Source organism: Macaca thibetana, chromosome 2 (genome assembly GCF_024542745.1).
Source record: "Macaca thibetana thibetana isolate TM-01 chromosome 2, ASM2454274v1, whole genome shotgun sequence".
Lineage (NCBI taxonomy): Eukaryota > Metazoa > Chordata > Mammalia > Primates > Cercopithecidae > Macaca > Macaca thibetana.
In genome coordinates this window covers 158472525-158492343 of record NC_065579.1, presented here as the reverse complement: position 1 = coordinate 158492343, position 19819 = coordinate 158472525, and the positions used below count along the sequence as shown (strand labels likewise).

Sequence of the window (19819 nt, the reverse complement as noted above, 5' to 3'; positions counted from 1 at the left end):
TGCAGTGGTACAATCTTGGCTCACTGGAACTTCCACCTCCTGGGTTTAAGTGATTCTCTTGCCTCAACCTCCCAAGTAGCTGGGACTATAGGCACAGGCCACCACACCGAGCTAATTTTTGTACTTTTAGTAGAGATGGGGTTTCACCATGTTGGCCAACCTGGTCTCGAACTCCTGTGATCCACCCACCTTGGCCTCCCAAAGTGCTGGGATTACAGGCATGAGCCACTGTGCCCGGCCTGACATTTCACAGTGATTTCAGGAAAGGAAATGTCCTATATTTAAAGATGTATATTATACAGTACTGTAAAACTATAGTTTATGAGGACTCTGTTCTTTAAATGTAAACTTTAAGCAGGTTGCAACAGAGTCTGACTTTTCCCTAGAATAAGTAATTCATTTATTCATTCAGCAAATATTTATTGAACACTTAGTCTGTGCCAGGCACTATAATGGGAACTAAGGACATGCAGGTGGCTGCTTTCATGAGGAAAATAGACAGTAAAAAAGTAAACAAATGTTTAAAACAATTACTGAGTGTGATAACTGCTGACAGGAAAAGAACAATTGCTGATAATAAATGGGTGATAAGAGACTATGAAAGGGCCAGCAACAAGAATGTTGAGATTTGGGAGTATTCTCCATAGAACATTGGAAAATGATGCAAGTGGGATGGAAGCAGGTCAGCACGTCAGAGAAACTCAAGGCGAGAAGAATCTGAATTGGACCTAGACAGAGAACTTTCCTGAAATGTCCAGAATCTTCTTGGCAATAAATTACCGAAAGTATTAATTGGATAGGCTTAAGTTCTATAATTTGATTGTATCATTTGTAGTTTGCTTTATATTCACTTATGCTTTATTATCAGTTTGTATTTAGTTCATACTTCATGATATAAGTTATTTCCCACTAATACTTCTATTTTTTTAGAATGAAATCCTCCATTCAGTAACTCAGTTGAACACCTATAATATGCCAATTAATATCCTGAAAATATACACTTGAATAAGGCATAGTTTTTGTTTTTTGTTTTTTGTTTTTTTTTTTTGAGACAGAGCCTTGCTCTGTTGCCCAGGCAGGAGTGCAGTGGCGCAATCTCGGCTCACAGCAAACTCTGCCTCCCGGGTTCACACCATCCTCCTGCCTTAGCCTCCCAAGTAGCTGGGACTACAGGTGCCTGCCGCCACGACCAGATAATTTTTTGTATTTTTAGTAGAGATCGGGTTTCACCATGTTATCCAGGATGGTCTTGATCTCCTGACCTTGTGATCCACCCACCTCGGCCTCCCAAAGTGCTGGGATTACAGGTGTGAGCCACCACACCCGGCCAGTTTTTGCATTTTTAGAGATCTTATAAACTAGGGGGAGAATGAATGAGCACATAGTTAAAATGCAGTTTTATTAATTTTATGATATTCCTTCCTGGAGGAAGTATCATCTTGAAGGTCTTGCAAGAACAAGTTATACTGTTAAAATGATAGTATGAATGGGATAAGCAATCATGTATGAAGTAGAAAGCCAGAAATGTGAAGGCCCAAAAGCAAGTGAATAAAGTACACTCTTGAAATATAAAAGGAGTATAATTTCAGGAGTGTTCCAGGGATAGGATAATCACTTGAATCAGGGATTTAATGTCATGCTAAGTAGTTTGAACTTTATTCCAAAAGTGCTGGGAAATAGGAAAATTAAGCAGAAAAATTAACCTGACCATTTCCATACTTAGAAATAGTAGCAAAGGGTCCAATTGGAAAACTGATGAAATGCAGGTGAGAGGAAATATTGGCTGAACTACATTGTGACAATGACAATAAGGAAAGTGAATGAATTAGTAGTTACCAAGGAAAATACTCTAGATAATGTATGAAATTAATCATTGCTGGGGCAAAGGAAGAAAAAGAGGCCAGGATCATTTTCACCTTTCTGACTCAGACCATTTTTATTTCCTACCCTGAACATCTCTTAGAACTTGTTCTCTGGCCTGTTTGCTTCTGACAACCCTGGGTACGTATCTTGATTCATGAGACCTGAGATTGTCCCCCTTGGCAAGGATCTAAATCAGACCTACCTTGGCATCTCATGAGGGATATTGAAATAGATCTTAGCTGACATCCATAGACAACATGGGAAAGTCCATTGTGGACAGTCCACAGGAGCTGTACAACCAAATGAGACTTTTTCCTGTATAGATAAACCCTATCAACACAGTGTGAATTCTTTTGCATCCTGTTGCTTAGTGGCTTGGTGAACTCCCAAATCTACCTGCACTTACTGTGATGAATTTTATTGTGCAAATATCTGCTCATTTCAACAATTCCATGGTCGCTTTGATTTTTAAATATGCTCCTTGAAGATACTATAATGTTGTATTTGTTTATTGGCTTATTTGTTTGCTTGTTTATTTTTCTGTGTAACTCCTCTCTGTTGCTGTTCAATGGCTCACTCTTGAACACTGCAGGTCATTTTTTTGTGTGTGATAGTATAATCATCTCTTGCAATACCAGTTTTTTAAAAAATAACAACGGTTGTAATTCACCATTATAGGTTCTATATAGCTATAGTTAATAAAATATTTACTGTTATATAACTGGACTATGGGAAAACTATCCTCTCAGGTGAGAATGAATATATGAATAAGCCATGTCAGAACTTCTCCCTCTAACAAACAAGAGACTGTCATTGTCATGGCCTTTTGAAAAATAGATCTTAAGTGGGTACATTGGGATAAAATGTAATATAATATATAAAATATTAAGGTTAACTTGGATGTTAGCTTTTTAAAAATCCCCCTGGTTATTGTGCTGGAATGAAGGATAGACCTGAATAAAGAAGAGACTGAGGTGGTTTTCAGTCAAATTATTAATCTCACCCAAAATGATCACTATAGGCAGCTAATATATAGTTAACTAATAATTACAATAAATAGTAATAATAATATCAAGAATAGCTAACACTACATCAAGAACCTTGCCTACATATTATTTTAATTTTCAAGGTAAATATATGATACGTATTCTATTTTTAAATGTATTTAAACATAGACTAGTTGGAATAGTGGCAAGAAGTATTTGAAGGAGTGAGATGTTGAGAGATGTGGACTCTATTTCTGTTTTACTAGGCCATGGACAAAGTTTCTGATTAAGTTATTACCTCTCCCCACCCAAAGTTCCACCATGTCTTGGAGCACTGATGGCCAAGCTAGTCCCCCAAGAACACATCCAGGCTGATTCACTTCTCTTCAGGCAGAATGCCCTGGGAATCTGATGACACATCTGTGTAGGGTAGGAGTGGGGTTGTAGGGTGATGCTAGGGCATTTGTCCATCACTTGCAATAATAGCTAGCACATTAGGTTGCGCAGATCTCCTCAATGACTTAAAGGCTGACCATGTCAGTTACTGTGAACATATACAGGATTTTTAAAGTTTGGGTTGCGGAGGCCAGTAATCATGTGGTTAAATTTTGTAGTCATTTTCTAAATGATCCGTATGTTTTAACAATAAGGTTACTAAAAAAGAATTTGTATTTACTTGATTAGCCCATTATGGAGTTGTCTGTATTGGGAAAACGTATTTCAAATCTAAATTTAAGATATTTTATACACACAAACAGCTGTCTACATACCTGCTACTGTTATACTGAGACTATACTGGGAAAGTATATAACTTTCTCTGTGAGTGTGTGTGTGTATAATGTAGTAGATACACTGTTATTTACTATAGTATATATAGTAGTATATACATTAGTATATATAATATCAATATACAAGTAAGGCACTGAAAATAAAATATAGCAAACATTTTAAAATTTATTTTAGTGCTTTTGGAAGAAGGAAACGGATATATTAAAAAGTAAAAAAAAAAGTGTGATTTAAAGAAGAGATTTAAATATTAAAAGAAAAGTAGCATAACAAAACCCCTACATCATGATTTCACATACAGATGCTTGCCTGGATTCTTAAATGCATTATCATTCTAGGCCATTATATATGTTGTTTTCTATACCTGGGATACTCTTTCTTCCTCTATTTTCTTGGCTAGGTCCTATTCATTCTTGCAGTTTCAGCATAATACTTCTCAGGTGAGCTTTGCTGGTCTTGCAGATTTTGCTACATGGCCCTGTTTTATGGTCTCATTGAATGCTGTAATTTTTCCTCGTAATGAATCTAATTATGGGGCTCTTCATGCAATTATAGATGTCCTGACTTATGGTGGTTTGACTTACAATTTTTTGACTTTACGACAGTGTAAAAGCCATATGCATTTAGCATGTGCATCAATTTAGGATGGGGTTATATCTGGATAAGCCCATCCTAAGTCAAGAGGCGTGTGTATTAGTTTAATGCTTTGCTTTCTTATTGAACTGTAAGCTTCATTTGTGCAAGGACCATGTCTGTCTTGCTCTTCCTTGTGTCTGTTTACAGAGTGAACACTGTAAATAATTCTTGACAAATGAACAAATTGTCAGATGGAGATCAAGATTAATCTGAGTATAATTCTGTATTGATGGATGGCATATTTTAAAAACAATATACAAGTAAGACACTGAAAATAAAGCATAAGATTGTTTTTTATCTGTTTTCTCCTCTTTTTAAAGAAAAAAATGAAAATATTAAAAAATTATTGTATATTTAGAAAACCCCATTGTCGGCCGGGCGCGGTGGCTCAAGCCTGTAATCCCAGCACTTTGGGAGGCCGAGACGGGTGGATCACGAGGTCAGGAGATCGAGACCATCCTGGCTAACACGGTGAAACCACATCTCTACTAAAAAATACAAAAAACTAGCCGGGCGAGGTGGCGGGCGCCTGTAGTCCCAGCTACTCAGGAGGCTGAGGCAGGAGAATGGCGTAAACCCGGGAGGTGGAGCTTGCAGTGAGCTGAGATCCGGCCACTGCACCCCAGCCTGGGCGACAGAGCAAGACTCCGTCTCCAAAAAAAAAAAAAAAAAAAAAAAAAAAAAAAGAAAACCCCATTGTCTCAGCCCAAAATCTCCTTAGGCTGATAACAAACTTCAGCAAAGTCTCAGGATACAAAATTAATGTGAAAAATCACAAGCATTCTTATACACCAGTAACAGACAAACAGAAAGCCAAATCACGAATGAACTTCCATTCACAATTGCTTCAAAGAGAATCAAATACCTAGGAATCCAACTTACAAGGGATGTAAAGGACCTCTTCAAGGAGAACTACAAACCACTGCTCAGTGAAATAAAAGAGGACACAAACAAATGGAAGAACATACCATGCTCGTGGATAAGAAGAATGAATATCGTGAAAATGGCCATACTGCCCAAGGTAATTTAGAGATTCAATGCCATCCCCATCAAGCTACCAAAGAGTTTCTTCAAATAAAAGGGAAAGAAAAAAAACCCCCACCAACAAAAAGAAAAAAAAAAAAAAAAAAAAAAAAAAAAAAAAAAAATAAAAAAAAAAAGGGAGAAAAAAAAAAAAAAAAAAAAAAAAAAAAAAAAAGAAGGAAGAAAATAAAGGGAAAAAAAAAAGAATAAAGGGGAAAAAAAAAAAAAAAAAAAAAAAAAAAAAAAAAAAAAAAAAAAAAAAAAAAAAAAAAAGGAAAAAAGGGGAAGAAAAAAAAAGAAAAAAGGAGAAAAAGAAAAAAAGAGAAAAGAAAAAAAAAAAAAAAAGAAAAAAAAAGGAGGGAAAAGAAAGGAGAAAAAAAGGGGGAGGAAAAAATTGGAAAAAAATAAAAAAAAAAAAATAAAAAAAAAAAAAAAAAAAAAAAAAAAAAAAAAAAAAAAAAAAAAAAAAAGAAAAACAAAATATAAAAAAGAAAATTGGAAAAAACAGCTTTAAAGTTCATATGGAACCAAAAAAGAGCCCACATCTCCAAGACAATCCTAAGTCAAAAGAACAAAGCTGGAGGCATCACGCTACCTGACTTCAAACTATACTACAAGGCTACAGTAACCAAAACAGCATGGTACTGGTACCAAAACAGATATATAGACCAATGGAACAGAACAGAGTCCTCAGAAATAATACCACACATCTACAGCCATCTGATCTTTGATAAACCTGAGAAAAACAAGAAATGGGGAAAGGATTCCCTATTTAATAAATGGTGCTGGGATAATTGGCTAGCCATAAGTAGAAAGCTGAAACTGGATCCTTTCCTTACTCCTTATACGAAAATTAATTCAAGATGGATTAGAGACTTAAATGTTAGACCTTATACCATAAAAACCCTAGAAGAAAACCTAGGTAATATCATTCAGGACATAGGCATGGGCAAGGACTTCATGTCTAAAACACCAAAAGCAATGGCAACAAAAGCCAAAATTGACAAATGGGATCTCATTAAACTAAAGAGCTTCTGCACAGCAAAAGAAACTACTATCAGAGTGAACAGGCAACCTACAGAATGGGAGAACATTTTTGCAATCTACTCATCAGACAAAGGGCTAATATCCAGAACCTACAAAGAACTCAAACAAATTTACAAGAAAAAAACAAACAACCCCATCAAAAAGTGGGCAAAGGATATGAACAGACACTTCTCAAAAGAGGACATTCATACAGCCAACAGACACATGAAAAAATGCTCATCATCACTGGCCATCAGAGAAATGCAAATCAAAACCACAATGAGATACCATCTCACACCAGTTAGAATGGCCATCATTAAAAAGTCAGGAAACAACAGGTGCTGGAGAGGATGTGGAGAAATAGGAACACTTTTACACTGTTGGTGGGATTGTAAACTAGTTCAACCATTATGGAAAACAGTATGGCGATTCCTCAAGGATTTAGAACTAGAAGTACCATATGACCCAGCCATCCCATTACTGCGTATATACCCAAAGGATTATAAATCATGCTGCTATAAAGACACATGCACACGTATGTTTATTGCGGCACTATTCACAATAGCAAAGACTTGGAATCAACCCAAATGTCCATCAGTGACAGACTGGATTAAGAAAATGTGGCACATATACACCATGGAATACTATGCAGCCATAAAAATGGATGAGTTTGTGTCCTTTGTAGGGTCATGGATGCAGCTGGAAACCATCATTCTCAGCAAACTATCGCAAGAACAGGAAACCAAACACCGCATGTTATCACTCATAGGTGGGAATTGAACAATGAGATCACTTGGACTCGGGAAGGGGAACATCACACACCGGGGCCTATCACGGGGAGGGGGGAGGGGGGAGGGATTGCATTGGGAGTTATATCTCATGTAAATGACGAGTTGATGGGTTCTGACGAGTTGATGGGTGCAGCACACCCACATGGCACAAGGATATATATGTAACAAACCTGCACGTTATGCACATGTACCCTAGAACTTAAAGTATAATAACAACAAAAAAATTAAAAATGCAAGAGATAAATGAAAGCAATTAATAGAATAAATTGCGTCATTATTCTCTTTTGAATGTTACTGCATGGTCAACAGTCTTCACCTGCAAAATGCATAACTTTGACTATTCCACATCCATATGCTACCAAGTTTGACTCACTGAATCTTCTGGAGGGTCCACACAAGAAAGCCCCAGAGAAATAATTTCCTGAAACTTAACCTGTAGATAATGTGTTCTTTGTGTTAAATATGAAATCATACAAATTCTAACATGCTAACTTGAAGGACCAGATGTTACTCGCAACAGGTACTTCTGTAATGCAACTTAAGTAAATGAGTTCAGTTTAACATTATATATTTCTCTCAAGCCCATGAGGTCAGAGTCTAGGCTGGTCTTATTGGGTGAGTTTACAATTAGAAGTAAAACAGATGGGAGTAATAGCATTAATGAAATTAAAAAGTACCATCAGTCAAGGGTTCAGACTTGGAAATGAATTGAAAGGAGAATCTCAGATCAAGTGGTTAAAACTCAATGTCCAATGAGAAAATGGGATTTCACACTTTTCGGACTCGTCTTAGCTTCTCCAAGCACAATATTTTCCCACTCACTCCATCAAATTGCAAAATACTTTTTAAGTGAGATCTGACTTGTGGCTGAAAAAGAAAATTACACAGTACCTCTTGGGTTGTTCTCAGCCTAAAGGGTTAAATCCTCAGTGTACCTTTTGAGTTTTTCAGTGCTGGAGAGCTACGGAGGTTGTGAAAACTTTTGCAGAAATGAAATGCATAGAAACTCTTTCTGTGACCCTGAGCAATCCTGACAACACATGATGCACATTTGAGAAAGGGACTTCCTCATGAATGTGAGAATAAAGATTTAGAAATAAAGTTAAATGAAGATGGGAGCAGCATTGCTCACAGAAGGAAGATCAAACACTCCATAGAAAATACACGTTACGGTGCAATCGCCCTCTGGGAGTCACAGGATTATGAAAGTCTAACTTAATTAAGGAAGAAAATAGGTCACATTTAATAACCACATGTGTGACACATCATTTTGAACTATATAACTGAAGAGGGGAGAAAAATTAAGAAATCAGAAATGTAAGAAGGCACGCAGAGAATGCATAAATGTCTTCGACTTCATCTAATTCAGGTGTTTTTTATTTTGTATGTATGAAAAATTCACCATTCTTCTAATTTACCTTTTTAAAAGCACTTGCAGTATACTTGAAAAGGAAATTTCAGGCACAAAAAGAAAGAAACAAAATGGCCTTGCCAATTTTTTTAAACTAAATTAAGAGGTAATAAGTATTCTCCTCATAAAAATATACCATGCATATTTCTTTCTTTTCTTTCTCTCATGTCATCAAATGACAATCAGGTATTGTGAACCCTGCGTAGAATCTTCCCCTATCCAGGGCTCAATGTCCCTGTGGGGTCGAGCTAATTACAGGTACATTTCCTTTGCAAGGCAGTCACACTCTGTACTGTTGAAGGCACAATTAATAATTGAACAAAGCTAGCCATTTTTTTTTTTCCTCACATGGCCACGGGTTGCAGGCAGCTTTGCTGTCACACAGGGAGCAGAGTCTCTTCTTTGGGTCTCTTCCACATAGCTTGTTTATAATCTCCAAGGAAGACTTCACATTATAGGCTGAAAAGAATCACCTACTGTTTCCGTGTTTTGAAAGAAATTTTTTAAAAAAACATGAAAACAAACAAACAAAAATCCTAGTTTCCTTTATAAAATAGCAAAGGAAAGTTCTCTCTCCTATCACCAGGAATATGATTATGATCAGTTGGTTATTTAGGTCAGATGTAAAAGAAATGAAAGAGGAGGCGTGGGAATCGAAAGGAGAATAGTAGTCTGCCCTCAAGTCTGCAAATGCGACAGAAAGCTAGCTTTGCATGTGCCAGAGTAGAATCTGACTTACAAAGTGGGCCTAGATGGAAGACCGTAGAAGAGTAAAGTTGTTTCCTTTGAGATGTCTGAAGGAGCTTGGTGGGGGATATCCCCAAAGCCCTACCCGGCCATGGATGAGTGCAGCAAATCCTTGTCCTGTGTCCCAAGCCATGGCCTTGAACAGGAGTCTATAAACTTTTCTGTAAAGGGTCAAATAGAAAATATTTTACATTTGTGGGACAAGTGATCTTTGTCGCAATTATTCAGTGATGCTGTTTTAGAACAAAAGCAACCATTGAGAATTTGTAAATGAATGAGCATGGCTGGGTTGCAATAAAACTTTATGTATGTACACTGAAATTTGAATTTTATATATATATGTGTGTAAATATATATATATATATAGAGAGAGAGAGAGATTTTTGCAAGTCAAAGAAATAAAATTATTTTGATTTTTCCCCATTTAACAATTAAAAAACTATTCTTCACTTGCAGGCAGCACATAAATGGAGCAGACTAAATTTGATACACAGGCTGTGGTTTGCTGACCTCTGTTACTGACTACTGAGAATCCCTGTGAGTGTATCTATTTTCCTGGTTGATACTGAAGTCTCCAGGGTCCTCTGCGTTTATGTAAATACAGCCTTTACTCTGGAAGACATAGCTTGTCCTCTGGTCTTTTGGTGACTTGAAACATTACAGAAAAACAAGGGGTCAAATCACATGTTCATTATCATGGGAAAGTTTATGAGTGTTAGTTATGACTACCCAAACTCCTAGACAAGGTGGGAAAGGCTCTGAAACTCTGGTTCCACATCAGAAGTTTTATAAATTCAAGGGATAAAAAGGAATCTATCTTTAGGTTCAATTCAGCCATAGAAAATTTTTCTTGAAAAGCCTACTTGCTAGTCAACATTGTGCCAAAATAAATATTTTCTATTAATGCAGTTCATTATTTGATTGTAACTTGAATAGACTCTTTCTTCCTTTCTAACTCCCATATCCCTTCTTTTATCTACCACCTTGTTCCACAAAAGAGTAAGAAATTATAAATAGTATCTTTACATAGACATTTAAATTAATTAGAAAAAGTGAGACAAAATAAAAATAATGGTAAGAAAACAAGATGATAGCACAAGTGTGATCTGAAATGGACTTGATCCCATAAATTTCTGCATAGCTTGTTTATAATCAATTTTTAATGTGTAATTTATGTATAATAATTTATATATTTTTACAGATGGTCCATAAATTTGACTCTAAGTTTACAATAAAGGGCATACAATCACTTATGAAAATTCACTGGGTCCTTTCTTAAAAAGCAAATGATTGCTTAGGAAAAAAGAAAGTAGAGATACTGAAAAACAAAACAAATTTCCTCAAATGGTCTTCTCAAAGGAAAACTGTAAAACAATTAACAATCTCTCAATTATAACATTACAGTAAACACAATGATTTTAGAAGGTGTCTTTTATAACATCCTTAAATATGAGCCAATAGCTTCTACACCAAATTGCTATTCAGTAAAAGCAATGCTACTTGGGACACGGGTAGGTGGCATGGGATTGGAGCCAACACAATGCCATCCAAGTAGAATGTGCTCTGAAGGTTTAATTCATTCCAAGGGAAAGATATAATAGCTGCACGTTTGTACTCGAGACAATCCTTTATACATTTTTTTTTCCACATGAGGTCTAAAATAAGTATGTGAGTCAATGAGTTTGAGATTTCTCTCCCAAATAAATGTCTTGTATATATTATCAATAAATGAGAAATTGCCTGTGTTAATAAGGATGAGTTTTGCGTGACATTTTCTCAAGAAAATAGAGGCCTCTAATAAGAATATCTGCCTAAATATAAAACTATTCTATAGGTTGGTCCAAATTTTACTTGAGAAATCAATTTGGGATCTACTATCAAACAGAGGACCCATCTTTTCACACCACAAAATACAGATAGTTTTAAACACATTATAACCAAACGCTATCCTGGATTTTTAGAAGTGTCTCAGTTTAGCTCCTGTTGTGCATCTAGTCTTGCATAATATTTTTATGGTGTTCATTCTAAAATGAATATGTTGTAACAAATCTCTAGTTGCTTACGTGAGAAAATTTTGTGACTATAATATATAAATTAGTTTAATTTGTGGGTTCTCTACAAAATCAATAATATTTTATAAGAAAAATTGACCTGTTGCCTATCTTTCTGGAAGATTTAAATAGAATGCTACATTCTATAAAGACTGTGTTATTTGACAAAACATAGTTTTGCATACCAGAAAATGTAATTGGTAGAGTAGAGGAGTATGTATGCAGCTAATCTTAAATAATTTGCTCAAACATTTAAATAAAGTTCAAAAAGCAGGAGGCCTGGGAACATTTTCACGGCAATGATGGTAAGAAGGGGGAAGAAAGGATGCTGAAGACATTCCAGGGAAATGAGTTTCTGATTTTGACTGAATTAGTATCAATAGCTGGGACTCATAATGAGTTCATGCAACTTAGTCCATGTCTGATGCCCATCACAGAACCTGATGCCAAGGACAGGACAATAAAAGTGAGAAACAATTCTGTATTTTCCTGATATATTTCTTCACAAGGTGCTACAAGTTAGAAAACTGTAGTTAAAAGCAACGCAAACAAACTTACAAACAACTATGTAAAATTAATTCAGACAAAATATCACCCCAAGACACTCAATCACCAAACTGGCATATATTTTACATATAATATCAAGCCATTTAATGCTTCTGTATTTTTTGCATTGCAGGGGGCTGTTCTATTGAAACTGAAATTTTACAGATAGATAGATAGATAGATAGATAGAGATCTACATATATACTCAGTACAATGATTATAAACCTTATAGAGATTAACACACTAGCAAAGACCATGAGGACCCTAAATAAGACCTATGTTGCCATTCTCTTAGTATTTTAATAACAAAATACATGCATGTCCTTCTGATTCAACAGAATTTCAATTCTGATTCTGAATTGAATTGATATTTCTGATTCAACAGAATTTCAGGAGCATGAGGATATTTTAAACAGTATGTGGCATGTTAGAACCTGGAGCATTGCTTACCAGTTGGTGTAAGGTGTCTCCAGGTGATAACAGGTTCAGGACGGCCATTGGCCATGCAGACCAGAGTCACATTGCTGCCCTCATTCACAGTGACATCCGAGGAGATGTTGGAGATCTTTGGTGGGACTGTGAAAATAAAAGCAAATGGAATATGTAACCATGTCAGTAAGATTAGGCTTGTAGCCATACAACTGGAAGTGGCAAATTCAAGGTTTTATAACTTAATGTGAATTTTTGTGTTAAGAAGTAAGGTGCTTTTAAGACCCATGCTTGTCATCTGCTTACCAAATCTGTAAGTTATCCTTAAGCACATACATTGTGAAGGTAAGAACACCCTTCACAATGGCCATTTGAGTGCTGTAGGAAATACACAAACTAGTAAGATGAAAATATCTTTGCTTTTAAAAATACTAGAATGTACCTTATTTAGATATTAGACAGCATGCACATTTATGCAAATTAATAATATATTATTTCTTATCATTGTTGTTTAAATTTATTTTCTTATGTGTATATAAATATAATCCAATGTCTTCTCCAAGTACCAGCAAAAGAAAAACAATGCTATTTAGCATAAGATTACATTACTGTATTATTAAGATGTGGCAATACCTGGTTACTTATAATCTAGCAACATAATGAACATGGATTAATCATCACAATAGAAAGCATTTAAATATCATCTTTGTGTATAACAGGCTGCATGAAGTATCTTAGAATTGAAAACGTGAATTAATAAGGCCTATGTCACAGACAGGTAGACATTCAAAAATACTATTACTTCTAATACTTCCAACACCACTACTACTAACAATGTAATTAATAGCTAACTGTAATTAAACATTTATTATACATAAAACCCAACATAGAGTATTTAACAAATATTACTTCAATAACTTCTTACAATAAAGCAATGATATCCTATGAAGTTTTTATTTATGGGTGGGAAACTGAGGCATAGAGGGGGCTAGGTGAGGGGCAGAAAATGAGTTTGAATCCCAGCCAATTCTGGGCCTTTGCTCATAGGCACTACTTGATTGCAACTTCATCTTCACAACCCAGGCTACCAGATGGCTGAAAACAACAGAAATTAGTTTTTGGTGATGTGAGAAATGAGTCCCCAAGGGCAAGCTGTACTGCCGTCTGACTTCCTTCATTAGTGTTCAGGGTGGCAACATTAGATCACACGTCGGTAGGCTTAAGTGGGGAGTGAATTACTCACAAATTTCATCACAGAGGTTATGCACTGATTACAAATAGCAGGGTGTATAGTCTGACTGTGAATTTCTTCTTTTTTACTCACTTGTTTAGGCTGTCCCTGAGAAAGTATGTGTCTGGGGGAAGGAGGAGGACAAAAGAGCATGAAGGAGTTCAATAATGAATTTTATCTTTTCTCATTCTTACTGCCCATTAGGGACTCTGTGTAGTGACGAATAAAACAGGAACATTTTCTGCTTGCAGAAGCAAGCACCTGACAGCCAAACGATCCCTGCAAATCTTCATTAGGAGACACTGATGGTACTTGGGCAACTGACTGGTTCAGAGTGTGACACGGAGGAAGCAGGATGAGGACTCTCTCCACCTCAGCTTTCCACTCTTGTAGGGCCTCTGGGTAGGGGACCGGTCATTACAAGTCAAACCCAAGGGCAGCAGACTGTAGCTGATTCCAAATATTTAGCAATCTCTATTTACAGAGTTCCTAATCCTCCTTTTGGCTATTGGGGTTAAGGGTCGTTTTCTCAAATTCACACACTGTCTTGCAATATGTTCTCACAGACTTTTGCAGTGAAAACCTGAAAGATCATATATATTTTACAGGGAAGAATATCAGGCACAGAGAAAAATGATGGCTTGTTAAGGACGAGCCCATCAAGAACTATGGCTGGATTTAGAATTCAGAGCTCCTGAATGTCCGATTGTTCCATTGTTTGGAGTTCACAGTTACTAACTCTCAGATGAGTAGGCTAGTGCTCTGAACATCTTCGAAACAACTGCAATGAACTATAAATCAATGATAGTGTTTCAGAACAAAATGTGGACATACTAGGTGCCATCCTCAACAATCCAAAACCTATCACAGAAAGCTATATAGTAATTCTAAGATTCCGCATTACTAAAGTTGTAGTTACATCTGAATTGCAACATGGGACACAGTGTGAGGAGAAGAAATACAGATATGTTGTGATTAAAAAAAAAAAAAAAGGCTCTATATCCCTAATATAAAACCATGCACATTTATAAAACAGAAAAAAAATCCACAACTAAAAAAAATCCCAGAGAATTACTACCTGTGGTACAACTGACTGACAATCTCTCTCTCTCTCTTTTAAATAAAAGGACATAGAGCAAAGACTTTGCATTTACATGTCACACCAGTTAAGCCACTTGTTCAATTTCACATAGACAGGTACTGATAAAGTTGGGAATAAAATCTAGAATAATTGACTGCAGGGCTATGTTCTGGCCACCAAACCACACTGCATCTCCTAATTAAGGACAATCTATTTAAGTACTGAGTCTCAGAGACTGGAGATAGAGAAAGTGTTCATGCTGAATAGTTAGGAATGTAACCACCTTGTATTCCATGTGCCTCTGGATCACTTTCAGTGGGTCTTACTTCATCAATTGTTTTCCTACTTTTATTTTATTTTGTACTAGCTTCTTCCCATAAGCATGTACATGTGATACAGTCTTTTCTGCTGTCAAAAGAAATTTCTCCTTAAACTCTTCTTCACTTCTGTTTTTTCTTTTTTTCTTTTTTCCTGTGACTTAGCTTTCAGGAGATCCTGAGAACATGCGTCCCTTTTTTATTTTTTATTTTTTCCCACCTTATTTACTTTCAATCTCTCTTTCCAAATCTCTTGAGGGAATTGCCCTACACCACATCGTCATCTCCCATCCACACCTCAACCTTCAGTGCAATCTGGATTCTCTCCTTAACCTCAAATGAAATTACTGTCAGGAAGCTCACCAATTATCATATTGTTTCTAGGTCTATGGACAATTTCTGTTATCTTGTTTTTCTCTGAACTGTTTGGCTCTGTTGATACTCCTTTCAGTTGTTATTTTTTATTTCCCTTGGTTTCTAGGACACCAAATTTAACTGCTTTTCCTCTTATCCTTATAGTCAGCCTTCTCAGATTAACTCTTAGGCTTATCTTGTCCTTTCCTTAACTATCTGTATTTAAGAGTTTGATCACTTACCTCTTTCTTCATCTCAATCTATACATTCATCAAAGGATCTTACCTATTTTCTAGCTTCAGAAGCTAAAGCACCACGTACAGCCCAGATTGTTTTCATGATTGTTATACCTACATTCCAATGGACTATTCCGTATCTCTACAGTTTGCCTCACAGACACCCAAGATTCAACAAACTCAGGACTAAAGTCATTATCTTCCTTCCCACAAAACACTTGTGTTTTATTATCTTAGTTAACAGTGTCATCAGGTAGAATTGTCTAAGCAAAAAAAGCGAAGCATCTCCCTTGACTGCTGTCTCCCCTTCACTACACTCATAAAAAATTGATCCTCATGTTCTGTGGTTTATGTCATGTTCTGTGGTTTATGTCATGTATTGAGGATCAATTTTATATTATATGAGTGTGATGTATATACGCATATATATACACGCATATATATGTATATAGACAAATATATATGTATATATACCTGTGTGTGTGTGTATATGTGTGTGTATATATATATATATCAGATTCATTCTTTACTCCCGGTCCCTACTCCCACTAACCTTGTTTCAGACATTAACATTTCTTTCTGGGAGGGCCTAAATTACTGAAATGAGAAAATATTAAAAACGGTTTCTTTGTCTCTAGCTTTCCGCTCTTCATGCTCACTGCCACACATTCACCATACTACAATCAGATATTTTTTTCCTAAATTGCAAATGTGAATGTAATATCTCTTGATTAATCTCATTGTCCTCAAGATAAAATCCGAACTTTTAAATATGGTTTAATAGGTCATTCATGATTGGCCCTGCTTATCTCTCCAGCTTCATTTCCTACTCCATTTGCATTGCATCATCCAGTGGCATCAGGCAAATTTTGGCTTCTGGAAGTGCTCTCCTCACACTCTGGCATTTGAGATTATATTTCTTCCTACATGAAATATTCTTCTTTCAACTCTTCATGCAATTACCCTCTTCCCCTTTCAAATTTCAGCTTGTCAGCTTGTCTCCTTACTTGTTTGCGAAAGACTTTCCTGTTGTTCCCCACCCTGCTGCCTCCCACTCTGTTCCTGGATCCACACTGGGTGAAATGCCCTGCTGTGTTCTCACCTCATGCCCCACTCATGAGGCCATATTGGGTGAAATGCCCTGTGTCTCACCCTCACAGCACTGAACCGTGACAGCTGGGTTACTTACCTGTGCCTTTCACAAAACCGTAAGAGCCACACAGTGTTTTCTAAACCACTGAATCTTACAGAGCATGGTGCTTAGAACATAGCAGGTGCTCAAAAAGTGCTGAAAAAAATTCACTTAGTTTTTCCCAACTTTTTACTTCACTCAAGAAGGGTATCTCACAGAATTTTTGTCAGAAAGGAGTAAGTTTTCATTTTGAACGAGTAAAATGGAGCTCTTATCAATATTTATTTAGCTACCCTTTAGTCATCTATTTCCCTATCAACTTATTTGACTCTTAATAAAAAACATTAACCATGAGGTAGAGAAGTGTCTGTATATTTCAGGAACATAGCAACCAAGAAGAACTTGGTGTCTAACTTCCTCAACTACAGGCTTTTTTCTGAGTTTTAGTGTCTTTGTTTCTTTTTATGTGAGGAGGAAGAAGTAGATAGATAGATGTACCTTTCTTAGTGTAATAGTTTACTATTTCTTTCCTAGTTTCCCGTAGCCCTCCATAGAATTAAATTTAGATAATCACCAATAACATCAGGTGGCAATTCAAAAATTTTATTCTATTACCCCATAAAATCTTTATAAAAATCCTGGGAAGTAAAATGTATTATTATTATTATTATTATTATCAGCATCATCATTATTACTACTATTACTACCATTTCCCACATGCAGGCAAACGGGACAAAAATGGGTAAATATCACATAGCTAATGAATAATAGAGGTAGAACCAAAACCTAGAATTTGTATGTTTCACAAACTTTACTCTTCCTCTAGATCATATTCACTTCTGCAAAAGTGATAGAGATAGTATTTTTTCCTTAGGTTAATTCTCAGTAGGAATGACTGCCTAGAAAGTACTGTTATTAATATAACATGCCTATTTGAATCAGCAAACGTAAGTTGTTTATTTTTCAAAATCACTGTAATATTGATTTATGCCGAATTCTTGGAACAACATAGTACTCTGTGTAGTGCTTTTTTTTCCTTTCTAGACAATCCCTTAACAATTCTTATTTACAGAATATTAGTGAGATTTATTATATTTTCCTATATATAATGCCATGAACCATTTATTCAATGTTTTCAATCTATTCAGTTTCAGTGATAACTACATTTGTCTGGATTATTTTGTTTTTCTTACTGATTAATGAGAGCTACTTATATTGTAAGGAATTCACCTTTTGTTGTCATGCAGTCATATTTACAATTTATTCTTCGGCTCTGTCTTTTGTTTATGATTATTTTTGTCTGCTGAAGTTTAAAACTTCCTTGTTGTTGTATCTATTGATCTCTCTTTTGTTATTTCTTCCATTGCTTTCGTGCATAAATAATCCTTTTCCAACATAAGAACAGTGAAATATTTATCTCTATTCCTTCTTTTTATTTTAATTGGTTCTTTTTTTATATTGAATTCTTAAAATCATATGGAATTTATTTCTGGTATGAGAAATAATCAGTTTTTTCCTGCCTATAATTTTTTAGCCAATGTCCACAATACCATTTGTTGAATGATGTAAAGTGCATACACTCTTTTGGTTTTCAGAATTACCCTATAAAGTGCTACCAACCTGGCCAGCTCAGTATTTCTGGGAAACATGTAAATATAAACATTACTTACCATGCTAACTAATTCAACCAAAATATTTCTAAAATATATAATTAATTTTTTGGATACTATACTATTTTGTGTTAATTTTAAAATTTGGATTATTAAATGGGTAATATTCTTTATTGAAATGCACGTAAATTCTGCATTACAATACACATTTCTTTCTTTTGTTTTTCTGAGCACAGTGGAGCGATCATAGTTCACTGCATCCTCAAACTCCTGGGTTCAAGCGATTCTTCTACCCTGACCTCTCAAAGTGCCGAGATTACAGGCATGAGCCATTGCATTGGGCCTATATACTTTTTTTCTGTTTAGTAAAAATTGAATGGTGATTTCTGAAATAATGCTAAAATCTAGGTGCATCTAATAATGTAGACTCCCTCAGCTGTGCAATGGGGCAGCCTTAAGTAAGATTATGACACAGTCAGTCTGGCTCTGCCACCTGTTTTTCTGGCCCTCCTTATTGTCTTTGCAGTTCCTTTATCCACCCTCTACCAGATCTCCAGGGTCTGCCCTGACTCTTACAGACCCAGAGTTGACTGTCCAGAGGTGTTTGTACAGCTCTGTAGGTTCACAAATCATCCCTCCTTCTTTTTGTATAAGACTAACATTTCTTATATATGCCAAAAAGTAGAAATGGAGTCAAAGTCAGGGACATAAGTAGAATAGATATATATGATTTACTTGCCGAGAATCCATGCCTCTTTCTTCTGGTAAGACATCCTGGTTTTCCTTTGGAAAAACCACTGCTCACCCACAGCTATAGGTTTGTTGGGACTCTTAATCAAGTGACCAATTCTTGGACAAGGAGTGGGGACAAGACCTAAGCTGTACTATTCAGACCTCCCCCCTTGGAACCTGGTTTCTATGAGGAATGATTCAAAAGAGGATGAAACTGACTTAATCTCTTGCTGGCAGACTGTGTTAATGGCCCCAAATCTGTACCCTTCCCTCTATCCCCGTCCTTTGCCACATCTATGCCCTCCTACAGAGGGTGACATATACTTTTTCATCCCTGGGGCATGTTACTTGCTTTTGCCAACAGGATGTCAGCATCTGGAACACAAGCATAGTTTTGAAAAGTGCTGGTACCATTGAATTCACCTGTGCTTGTGCCTCTGCCATGACCACCAGAAGAACATGCTCAGCTGAGCCTCTTCATCCCAGGAGAAGGATGGGAGATGCCAGACAGAATTGTCAGAGAAAATACAGTGTACCCAGTTAAATATAAATTTGTGACAAACAACAAATGCTTTTTTAGTATAAATGTGTTCCAAATATTGCATTAGACACATTTATAAGAAAAATTATTTGTCATTTACCCCAAATCCAAATTTAACTGGGCATCCTTTATTTTGACTTGTCAAATCTGGTAACCCCAGGAGCAGAGTCACCTCAAGAAATTCAGCCTCAATCAGCTGACTTCCCCATTTGTGCAAAATAAAGAGTAACTATTATTTTATGCTCCCGATTTTGATTTGTTCAGCAGCAATGGTTAATATACATCATGAA

General features: G+C 36.1%; 1 protein-coding gene across 3 annotated transcripts in view; it reads right to left on the bottom strand.

Moving 5' to 3' along the window:
* The window catches only part of LSAMP (limbic system associated membrane protein), a 647096-nt gene that overhangs the window by 213992 nt on the left and 413285 nt on the right, over positions 1-19819 (bottom strand). For all 3 annotated transcript variants that reach the window (XM_050781918.1, XM_050781919.1, XM_050781917.1), the window contains exon 3: positions 12317-12442. In XM_050781918.1, the coding sequence (XP_050637875.1) occupies positions 12317-12442 (126 nt within the window). The remainder of the gene's footprint in view (positions 1-12316; positions 12443-19819) is intronic.